Source organism: Leptopilina boulardi, unplaced genomic scaffold, assembly GCF_019393585.1.
Source record: "Leptopilina boulardi isolate dan_hultmark-lab unplaced genomic scaffold, ZJU_Lbou_2.1 LbouV2_258, whole genome shotgun sequence".
Classification (NCBI taxonomy): Eukaryota; Metazoa; Arthropoda; class Insecta; order Hymenoptera; family Figitidae; genus Leptopilina; species Leptopilina boulardi.
The window spans coordinates 968797-981719 of record NW_026137816.1 but is presented as its reverse complement, the minus strand read 5'-3'; the positions used below and the strand labels follow the sequence as shown (position 1 = coordinate 981719).

The window sequence follows — 12923 nt, the reverse complement described above, 5'->3', positions numbered from 1 at the left end:
TTTCAAAATCATTTCAAAATTATTTCAAAATCGTTACAAAATTGTATCAAAAATTTTTTTCATTTTTCACTAATTTTTAGTCTTAATTAAAAATTAAATTAACTTTAGTATTTTAATAGGAAAAAAAATTTTTTTGTTTGTCAAAAAATTTTGCATACAACAATTTTATGAAAAATATATAATATGCGTAAAAAATCAGAAGAATGGCTCTGCTTTTTTTTTTTCTATATATCTTTTGTGCAGACAGTGATAAAATATGTTTAAAATGTTATGGGTGCGAGGTGTTTTGAGGGGGCTATATATACAAATTTTGTGAGTCGTTTGGGTGTCGGTTGCAACATATTTTAGCACTGAATCTCTTCCATAAACCAGTTTCCGCTTTCCCTTTTCGAGGTTATGCAAAAAAAAAAAAAAAAAGAAGATACACACCATCAGCTCCCTAAAGCCCTTACGACTGTTTACTATTCCCAAATGATGTTTCTCCTTGAATTGGTCACGATACAATTTTTTTTTAATAAGTTTTATATCCAGTTAACGATTTTCAAACTTTAAGATGTATTTTCTATATAAGGGTGTCAGGCATCAAGGCCTCTCTTGGACCCTATACTAATCCTCCCTATATATACAGATTTCTATTGAAAAAAAAATACGGCTTTTGAAAAAAAGCATTTTACTACGAAAATTACTTAACTGATCGTGTTTATACAATTTATTTATTGTTCCTTGAAATGGAACACATTTACCAGTTTTTCTCCCCATCTGACAATATTTTCGGTATATATTATTGTAAATTTAGAATTCAAATTTGATAATTATTTTTTTTATGAGGGAAAAAGGGCGAAATAAATTATATTTTTTTTTTATAGTTTTTAATAAATTAATTTTTTTTTCATTAAAACTTTTTATAATTAGTTTTAACAAAAATAATAGAAAACTAGAACAACATATGGCCATAATAATTTTTTCTGTTCATTATTATTCATTTATCATTCAATTATTATTTATTTATATTTATTAATAATTTGTTTTTTAGGTATTATTTATTTATTCATAATTTATTTATTAGTTATTATTTATTTATTATTAAATTATTTATTATAATTAATTATTATCATTATTATTATTATTATTATTATTATTATTATTATTATTATTATTATTATTATTATTATTATTATTATTGTTATTATTATTATTATTGTTATTATAATAAATGAAAGTAGAAATGAGTAAAAATTATAATAAATAAATAATTGATTTAAACCAAATAAAATTTAATTGAAACAAATAAAAATTTATTTAGCTGAGACAAAAAAAAATATTTTCTCTATATCCATAAACTATTGTGTTATGCTATATATATACAGAAAAAAGTAATGCATCATCTTCAAAATGCATTAGAAATAAAGATTAAACCACTCATATGCTTCATTATTTTATATATATGTAGCAATTTTCTCATCAATTTCATGATACTTTTTATAGTTTCATTAGACTCTTTTAATTTATGACCTTTTCATATATATATATATATATACATGGTTAATGAGAGACCGCGCTGAAGATTAAAGACAAAGTCGAGCAATATTCGCTGTCAAAAGAGAAATGGAAAAAGGATTCATGTATTTATTTGTAACTACACTATATAGAGGTACCCTACATCCCTATTGTTGTCGTTTTATGCTTTCGTTTCTCTAAGGCGTTGAATTTATTGCCCGTGCAGTTTCGAACTTTGTATATATATATATATATCTATCTCAAAACGCGCCGACTGACGATGAACGATGATCAACGATAAGTTATGGCTTTAAAGAACCTTCCAAAGCGTCGTTATTTAAACGCGGTGGCTGTCTATTTAGGCCTATATAACAACCTATAGGATTACACTGCTATAAAATAATAAACATAAAACACATTGTAGGCGGTATAGTGGACCACTAATGCTTTTATTATATATATACTTGTTTTAACTAATTTCCTATTGTATGTATATATTATATAAACACAAATTATTATTATAATTAATTAACACATCGTCATTTGATTCTTATTTAGAATTTGCTTTTAGATCTGCATTACTATTAATCGGTAAAACAGTCAAATCTGTACTATCATTTATCGGTAAAACAGTCAAATCTGAATTATCATTTATCGGTATAAAACAGTCAAATCTGAATTATCATTTATCGGTATAAAACAGTCAAATCTGAATTATCATTTATCGGTAAAACAGTCAAATCTGAATTATCATTTATTGGTAAAACAGTCAAATCTGAATTATCATTTATTGGTAAAACAGTCAAATCTGAATTATCATTTATCGGTATAAAACAGTCAAATCTGTATTATCGTAAATTGGTAAAACAGTTAAATCTGTATTATCATTAATCGATAAAACAGACTTTTTTTTAAATTAGTAAAGAATTCTACTAATTTTTAATGAAATGTTACTGATTAATAATTAGAACAAATGAAAATTCAGCTAAAAAAAAAATTCTATGCGCAATGAAAATCGATCTAATAAAAAATTCGTTAAAATTACCATATTATTATATGTTAAATAAAAATTGGAGCAAAAATTAAAATTTGTCACAATAAAAATTCTATAATGATGAAATTTTATGAAATGAAAATTCTAATATTTTTAGAACTAATTTATACACAAGAATAAAACAAAGAGAGAGAGAGAGAGAGAGTGAGAGAGAGAGAGAGGGGGGGGGTTAATTAAAATATTCAAGTATTTAGATTCTACGAAGAAGATATATCTTAATTATATATATATAAAATTCTGGTTAGAACCCTATATGAAAAAAAAATATATACTAAAACATACTCTGCAACCGAACGACATGGAGACATAAATTTCTTATAGATGACTCTGATTAATCCTATACCATATATATACATATACCGGAGGGCAAAGGAATTATAATGAGGGGGGCAAAAAAAAAATGGTCGACAAGATCCGCCATTATACAAGATGAGCAGGTAGTGAGCCACACACCAATTAAGATATCTTTCTCTCTCTCTCATTGGTGGGATGGACCTGAAATCGTCAAGATAGACCAAAATGGCTGAAATTAGAGGGATATATCCCCCCCTCACTCTCTCTCTCTCTCCTTATAAAACATCGATCAGGAAGCTTTATTGACTTGTCTTATTTAGCATTTTAATCGAACATTCTAAGCTAATTATGGTTTAGAATATATATATATATATATATGACATAAATCATTATATATACACTCCCAAGATTTATTAATATACAATAAATATACAAAAATCATCAATTTCTTCGAATATTATTTTCTTTATCAATATTCTTTTCCTTATATTTCTCGCAACTATAATTCTTCTAAATGATTCATTTCAATAAATCATAATAAACTTTTTAAATATATAAAGTCATCATCAATTTGTAACATTTTATTCCATTTTACACAAAAGAATATGATAATTTTGGAAAGTATATACTTTTTTTTTTTTTAATATTTTCCCAATGAGATTCAAGATGAGAAACAAAAAAAAAAGGGTATATAATCAAAACTAAAGGAAAAATAAATGAACAAAAAATTGCATTATTGTATTTTATCGCTCCTCTACGAGAGGAGGCGGATAATTTCAGATGATGATCTTGTATATATAGAACACTTCACTTTTCAAGAAGATAGGATGCGAAAGTTTTTCTCTCTATATTTTTTTTTTTTTACATAATAGTTCTTTTTTTTGCTGCTAAGTGGATGCAGACTAATCTCAGCAGATATTGCGATAAATATGCCCCCAAAGAACAATCATCTTTTTATAAATATTCCATTTTTTTTTTTTTTTGCTTTTCCATATATCTATAGACGTATATAAAAACCTTGCGCGTAATAAACCATATTAAAATAATTTTTTTGCAGTAGCTATAATAATTACATATAAACTGAAAATCCTATTGAGATTGTTTTTTAAAATTTTCCATAGCAACCGTTACCATTGACAATGGGTAAAATACCATAGCAACAGTTACTATAGCAACGCAGTATCCACATAGTAACCGTTACCATGGTAACGATTACTATAGCAACAGTATCCATAGCAACAGTTACTACAGCAACGGTATCTATAGTAAGCGTTACCATAGCAACGGTTACTATAGCAACAGTATCCATATATAGTATACCGTTACCATAGCAACGGTATCCATAGTAACCGTTACCATGGCAACGGTTACTATAGCTACGGTATCCATAGCAACAGTTACTGTAGGAACGGTATTCATAGTAACCGTTACCATAGCAACGGTATATCCATAGTAACCGTTACCGCATGGCAGCGGTTACTATAGCTACGGTATCCATAGCAACAGTTACTATAGCAACGGTATTCATAGTAACCGTTACCATAGCAACGGTATCCATAGTAACAGTTACCATGGCAACGGTTACTATAGCTACGGTATCCATAGCAACAGTTACTGTAGGAACGGTATTCATAGTAACCGTTACCATAGCAACGGTATATCCATAGTAACCGTTACCGCATGGCAGCGGTTACTATAGCTACGGTATCCATAGCAACAGTTACTATAGCAACGGTATTCATAGTAACCGTTACCATAGCAACGGTATCCATAGTAACAGTTACCATGGCAACGGTTACTATAGCTACGGTATCCATAGCAACAGTTACTGTAGGAACGGTATTCATAGTAACCGTTACCATAGCAACGGTATATCCATAGTAACCGTTACCGCATGGCTGCGGTTACTATAGCTACGGTATCCATAGCAACAGTTACTGTAGCAACGGTATTCATAGTAACCGTTACCATAGCAACGGTATCCATAGTAACAGTTACCATGGCAACGGTTACTATAGCTACGGTATCCATAGCAACAGTTACTGTAGGAACGGTATTCATAGTAACCGTTACCATAGCAACGGTATATCCATAGTAACCGTTATCGCATGGCAGCGGTTACTATAGCTACGGTATCCATAGCAACAGTTACTGTAGCAACGGTATTCATAGTAACCGTTACCATAGCAACGGTATCCTCAGCAACTGTTACCATGACAACGGTTACCATAGCAACGGTTAATATGGAATCGCAGTTACCATAGCTATATATACTATAGTTACTAAATGATAATCGTTACCATGGGCAATGCGTTTTGTATAATTAAGACGCAACTTTAAAATGGGTTTTAATCTTTTTTATATATCATTGATTTTTCGAAATAATATTTAATTTTCTTTATATAATAATAAAATTAAAAAATGTAAACACTATAAATTATCATATACATACACGTATAAATGTATATGTGAAATTATATTCATATATATCAAGCGCAAATCTATTTTTAAATTGTTTTTTTGCCCCCACAAATGAAAATTAATCATTTTTCGCAGACATTAATAGGAATAAAGCTCATAAAAAGCGATAAATGAAAGATGTAACATATAAATTTGATCGATCGATATCGATCGTTATTACACTATATATATATATATATATATATATATGATTAATGACAACAATCACTGGCTTTCATCTGGAATATTTATAAATTTTTTTTTTCCCAAACACAATTTTTCATCAAACTATAAGGAGTTTATTTTTTAAATTCTTATTCAATAAATTTATGATCGGAAAAAATTTATATATTTCCTTGAAAAATTCTTGAAAATTTCAAATAACAGTTAAAAGTACATAAAAAAAATTATAATTCTGTTTTCGTCACATTTTCAACTTGTCCCAAATTGTAAATGAGGTATACGTATATATATATATATATATACATATATATAGGGTGGAGTCGAGAAATCCCCCTAAAAATGCGGCGTGACTCGAATTACAAGTTCCTTAACTATTTGAACATCAGGAAATGGTGTGTGTATTTCGTAATAAAGTTTCTCTTTTAATAGGAATGGATCTGAGATGTATAAATATGGTTTAAATCTCATGCGCGCACGTAGAATGTCATATGCATATATATATATATATATTTTTTTTTTCCACACAGGATATAAGTCTGGAGCCGAGAAGCTTTTTGAGACGAGGAGAAAATATATATCAAAATGTTTACGTACATCATAAATCAGTTGACGCACCCGACATCAAGAGAGATCCTGAGGGTTCTGACTAAAAATAAATATATAGAACATATATATATCCTTGAAATCCAATTCATTTTCCGCCCTTCAAGGGTGGAGTCTTTTTCCCTAAACATATATATATATATATATATACGAATAGTCGCGCGGCCATTATTGAAAGCTTTTTCAAAATGAAAGATAGTATGTTTTCTCATATGGACAAAATTTTCAAGAAGATATAAAGATCTGGAAGATCAGAATGAGGGATCACATGGTATCCTAAAATTTCCAAGGTTAATAGCCCCCCCTCCCCAACCATTTCCGTACATTTTTCTTGAGAAATATTGTTTAATTAAAATTTGACCTAAACCTCTTAATCTGATTTGAATGATGATTTGTGGGAACAATTTTCCTCGCTCCGTTTATTCATGAGAAAATTTTCTCATTTCTTAAAATGATTCGCACGGGCGCCTTCTCTATAGGATAATATTTATTGCATGATGATTTTTTTTCAGATTTGCTTCAATGGCGGCGTGAAAGAAATATAACAAACAGTACTCTCAATAATCGTAAATATCATATTATAATTAGAAAAATCACTGAAAGATGAAATGAAAACATAAACTGTATTGCATCTTTAAAATATATAATATTGTCAAAGAAATGACTATATACATTGTTGTAAAGAGAGAGAGAGAGAGAGAGAGAGAGAGAGAGAGAGAGGGGGGGAAGCAATTGTATTTTTTTGTTTTGGCAGAAAAAAAAGGAAAAAGCAAAATCGTACAATTCTCTTTTAAAACAAAGTGCAGTGAACATTAAAGAAAAAGATGCCCATAAGGCATGAATTCTCTTTGAGAGGAAAGAATATCATCAGGATGAATTTAAACGTTTCCCAGAGAAACTTGACTCCCTCGATCGAAAGGCGGATCTTTGTCTCGCATTTGCGGACGCCTTGAAATAACCAATAGGCACACCGAAATAAAAGCCTCTCCTCTCTCTTTCTCTTTTGTATATAGTGACTCAATCAGGACTTCTCTTAAGGCGGACTGTTCGGCGCCTGTATTTCTCTCTTATATATTTCATACATATATATATATATATATATATATATACTATACTCTTGAAAATGCGCTTTTACTACTGAAACTGATACTTAAAATCGTACCTGTACATTAAGCTCATTCAGAAGCACGATTACATGGAAGAATCAAACCTTTTGAAGCTACAGGGGCAATGAAGATTATTATCATTAGATGCTTCCATAAGGAATCGATATAATTCTCTCTGTGCGCAAAAATTCTTATGCTCTTATTATTAAGCCTAGGTTTTGATCATTAAATTTTTAGAACGTTTTAGCTATTTGACTTGTGCAATATAATTTTTACTGTTAGCAAGGGGCAATAAACTCTTTTTTATATATATATATATATATACATTACGAGAAAAACATGGACCAAAGAGAACATTAATTATACTTTTCTGAATAATGGATTTTATAAGGGTATATTATTTATTTGATTTAATTGATGTATAAAACAAATTGTAGTGATTGTATTGGGATTTTGTTTTGCTTTAAGGGGATGAATTGAAAGCAAGTAGGAAATTATTTTGTAATGATAATTCCGAAGAGCGTTTAACATGATTAGGTCATTAAACCCTTTAAAAATACTTTTGGTTATATATGCGACCTTTAGCTTATACCATTTGGTGACAATTATAGAACAGAATTATATCAAAATTTTAATTCAGTTTGCTTGATAAAAAGGTCCTGAAAGTAGGGACCCTAAAAAGGTTAAAAATATTTATGGTTTGATGACATTCAGCTTGCTATTCGGTGGCGATAGCAGAACAGAATTATCAAATTTTTAACAACTATGCTTTTGGTAAAAAGGTTCTGAAAGTAGAAATCAGACGCGGTTTTTAAGATATATCTGTTTTACGGAAACTGTTTTAGGCTAAAACGTTAACAATACTTATGGTTCCTCTTGATGACCTTCAGCTTACCATTTGGTGGTAGTAGTAGAACAGGTTTACCAATTTTTAATCAAGTTTCATTGGTAAAAAGGTCCTGAAAGTATAAATCAGACGTTTTTCAAGATATATCTGTTTTACGGAAACTGTTTTAGGCTAAAACGTTAAAAATACTTATGGTTCCTCTTGATGACCTTCAGCTTGCTATTCGGTGACGATAGCAGAACAGAATTATTAAATTTTTAACAAACTATATGCTTTGATAAAAAAGGTTCTGAAAGTAGAAATCCGACGTTTTTTAAGATATATCTGTTTTACGGAAACTGTTTTAGGCTAAAACGTTAAAAATACTTATGGTTCCTCTTGATAATCTTCAGCTCATCATTTGGTGGTAGTAGTAGAACAGGTTTACCAATTTTTAATCAAGTTTCATTGGTAAAAAGGTCCTGAAAGTAGGACCAAACCTTTTTCAAGACAAAGATACAGAAAGTGTTTTAAGCTATAAAACGTTATAAATACTTTTGGTTCCTCTTGATGACCTTCAGCTCACTATTCGGTGGCAATATTAGAACAGAATTATCAATTTTTAATCCACTTTGTTAAAAAAGAAAAGTATCAAACCTTTTTCAAAACATCTATACAATGAATTTATTTTATATAAATTTTTACTTTCAGTCATATAACTAAAAATGTAAATATCCCACATAAAAATAGCAACATTTTCATAATTGGAAAACGTAAATTAGTCAAAAATAAAAGGATCCAATTCCTTCTTGGGTTATTAAAGGCAATCTTGACTCCAATCTCAGATATCTGATATAGAAAATAGAATGGGGATTCTTGGAAGAATCAGTAAGGGTCATTCTGATAAGTTTCCCTCTCTAGTGAAGACTATAAAATTATATAGTTATATTTGCAATAAGTTCTATATGAAATCAGATTGAACCATATCTGAGACATCTTTGGATGTTTAAAAATTTCGAAAAAAAAAAAAAATAATTTGCGATCATTCATATCTGTCATCGCCGGCATTTTTTATACAAAGTATATAAGGCCGCGAAACATTGCCGCAGGTGCTATACACAGAAGGCAGTCCACAGGTAGATACGGTGGGCGCCTGATTGGCTTATAGCTTCGACCGTTCGTTCCATCCTACAGTTACGGCAAAGAGAACGAGTTAAGAGGCGGATATATACATATATACGTGTCGTGCTCAGTAGTCGAGTTCGTACAGTCGACAGGCTCTATACTGTATAGTTTGAAAAAGCATATATATATAGTAAATCCCGTTGTGACGGGAACTAAGCGCAACCATCAGAATCGTACAAAAACCTATTTCAAAAATTCTACTTCAATTCTTATATACTGCACGCGCGCTTCTGTTTGGTGTATGCTTCTGCTGCTACCGAGAACCAAGTTTTCTATAGTTGAGTTTCGCAGTCATATATTGCCAATCTTTGGCAATCAGCGCCAAGTGTATTTCCGTTTCTACCACCACCATTGGAGAGAGAGAGAGAGAGAGAACCGAACCTCTTCCAAACCAACTTGAACTAAACGTCGCGTGTTCAAAACTAGTTGTATAGAGAGGAACGTCTCTGGTGCCACTTCGCGCTCTTCTCTTTCAAAAATATAATTTCTCTGGATTATTCTCGGGATTATTCAAAATTTTCTCTTTGATTTTAACGATTTTTATCCCAATCTGCGTGTTTACTGTTTGAACGCATCTGTGATACTGATTATTAATTTTCAAATCAAGTGATTATTTGTGCAATAATTTTAAATTTTTTTGGGGACATTTTTTAAAAGTGCGTGTAGGCCTTAAATTTTTTTTTTTTTTTCTTTTTTGGAAAGAGTGCGTGAATAAACGATGATGTTTAAGATTTTGCCTGATGTCAACACAATCGCTAATACGTACTAAGTGTGAATCGAACAATTGGATGTTTCAGCAGGTTAAAAGTGAAACGGCATGGACTAACCGCCATCAATTGGACAACCCTTGGAAGGGCATTGGGAATCAGCCCCTTCTCCCTAAGGATCCCAGCATCCCACGCGACGATAGACGTCGCGAAATTCTCGACGAGCAGCGACCTCTGCATCGTCAGTACAGCCGCAAGGTTGGTATTTTTTATTTAATATTGTTTATTAATTCAACTATTATATATATATTGGAAATCAGAAATATTTTTAATTTTTTCAACTAAAATTATTAATTTTTACAATTTAAAAACGGTGTTTAAACATTATGTACTTTTTTTTTTTAAATTGTATACAGGAGAAAAAAAAAATCTTTAGCTGAAACAGCGATATGTTTCTCTAGAATATATATATATAGTGAAAACTTTCGCTGTTTTAGTGAAATATATCGCAGTGTTCCAGTGAAAGTTATTGTTGTTCCAGGCGCGAAGATTTTTTTCCGTGTATATATATATATACGCCGAATATATTATTTGTAAATTAATGACAAATCGAAAATTTATACGATGAATTTTTTAATTTTCAAAGGAAATATATAATTTTCCAAAATTATATATTCAGAATATGAGACAAATGAAAAAAATAATTTTTCTACTGAAAAAAAAGTTAATCAGGAATTTTTAAGATAAGAATTTGATTAAAAATTTCGATTTAGCGACACCAAAAACCCCAACTAATATATATATATATATATATATATATATATATATAATTTCCAAGTGAATTTGATGAATTTTCCAAAAAAAAAAATCCCCGCCATATTGGATCCGCCATTATGAATTTTGTAGATCAGTTCAAAATTTATTAATTATAATGATTTTAAACTCGCTGCAAGTACATTCGTATAATTTCAATATTTCTTGTTATTAAAAAATTGTTTTTTGTTTATAGAACGAAAATATTTTTACACTAAAAAAATTTAATTGATTCAAATAATCGTTTACTTGACTAAATAAATATTTACTTGAACTAAATATAATTATTATTTGAATTTTAATAAACTGTATTCGAATCAATAATTTTTATATTTAAAACAAATACAATTAAATATTAAATTATTTGGTACAAGTAAATATTTATTTGATAATTAGTAACCGATTAATTGAATCAAATAAATTATTTTTAAGTATATGTGTTAATTCAGTTTTTGAGTGTATAGATAATGAAGAAAATTAATAATTTTTAATTTATTTATACTTGCTATTAGGATAAAATTTTACTAATTCAGATATTGAGTGTAGATAATAGAGAAAATTATTTATTCTTAATGGACAAATAAAAAAAAAAATTAATTAGTTTTAAAAACAACAATCAAAATGTGAAAAAATTAAAAATATTAAAAAAAAGTATATAAGCAGCTGTAGTAAAAGTGTTAGAGAGTAAATAATTGTAATTAGTTAAAAAAATTTTAATAAACGAAGTATATATATATAAAAAAAAGTTATATCGGTGTAATAAAATTTTTAAATTAGGTACTAAATGAGAAAGCACACAATTTTTCCCAAATGTAATTAAACATATGTTAATTAATTTTTAATAGTAAAATAAAAATGTTCTTTTTTTGGTGAGGTATTTATATTAATATACAAACATATATATATATATATGTATAGTATAGTTGATTTATGGTTCTGTTAACATTTAAGCCCTAAAACAAATTGAGTTAGAAAAATAATTTAAAAAATTTTTCCTGTTTTAAACGGAAAAAAATAAAATTTTATTTATTGTAATTACGTTTAAAATCATTGAAATAAATTACTCACTTATTACAATAAAAGTAAATCTAAAAACAATTTTTTGGTTATTTTAAAGAAAAAATATACGTTTGATTCAAATTAATTTTTTTTTAGTTGGTTCAACCAAAATTTTGTTGTTTTGAAGAAAATTTGATTGTTTCGAACAAAATTTAGATTATTCAAACCAAATTTTTGGTTATTTCGAAGAAAATTTGGTTGTTTCAAGAACAATTTAGTTGATTCAATAAAAAAATCTGGTTGTTTCAAACAAAATTCAGTTGGTTCAACCAAAATTTGGATGTTTCGAACAAAATTTAATTTATTTAATCAAAATTTAGTGGATTTAACCAAAATTTGGTTTTTTCAAGCAAAATTCAGTTGGTTTAACCAAAATTTGATTGTATCGAACAAAATTTAGTGGATTTATCCAAAATTTGGTTTGTTTCAAGAAAAATTTAGTTGATTGAATAAAAAAATCTGGTTGTTTCAAACAAAATTCAGTTGGTTCAACCAAAATTTGGTTGTTTTGAACAAAATTTAATTTATTTAACCAAAATTTTGTGAATTTAACGAAAATTTAGTTGGTTCAACCAAAATTTGGATGTTTCGAACAAAATTTAATTTATTTAATCAAAATTTAGTGGATTTAACCAAAATTTGGTTTTTTCAAGCAAAATTCAGTTGGTTTAACCAAAATTTGATTGTATCGAACAAAATTTAGTGGATTTATCCAAAATTTGGTTTGTTTCAAGAAAAATTTAGTTGATTGAATAAAAAAATCTGGTTGTTTCAAACAAAATTCAGTTGGTTCAACCAAAATTTGGTTGTTTTGAACAAAATTTAATTTATTTAACCAAAATTTTGTGAATTTAACGAAAATTTAGTTGGTTCAACCAAAATTTGATTGTTTCGAACAAAATTTAGATTATTCAAACCAAATTTTTGGTTATTTCGAAGAAAATTTGGTTGTTTCAAGAACAATTTAGTTGATTCAATAAAAAAATCTGGTTGTTTCAAACAAAATTCAGTTGGTTCAACCAAAATTTGGATGTTTCAAACAAAATTTAATTTATTTAATCAAAATTTAGTGGATTTAACCAAAATTTGGTTTTTTCAAGCAAAATTCAGTTGGTTTAACCAAAATTTGATTGTAT

The 12923-nt window shown here is 28.4% G+C and overlaps 1 protein-coding gene across 1 annotated transcript in view; it reads left to right on the top strand.

The window, feature by feature from the left end:
* Positions 1–9244: 9244 nt before the first annotated feature.
* The window catches only part of LOC127280926 (homeobox protein abdominal-B-like), a 70283-nt gene continuing 66604 nt past the window's right edge, over positions 9245–12923 (top strand). The window contains exon 1 of the mRNA XM_051304336.1: positions 9245–10173. Within this exon, the coding sequence (XP_051160293.1) occupies positions 9949–10173 (225 nt within the window). The 5' untranslated portion in view covers positions 9245–9948. The remainder of the gene's footprint in view (positions 10174–12923) is intronic.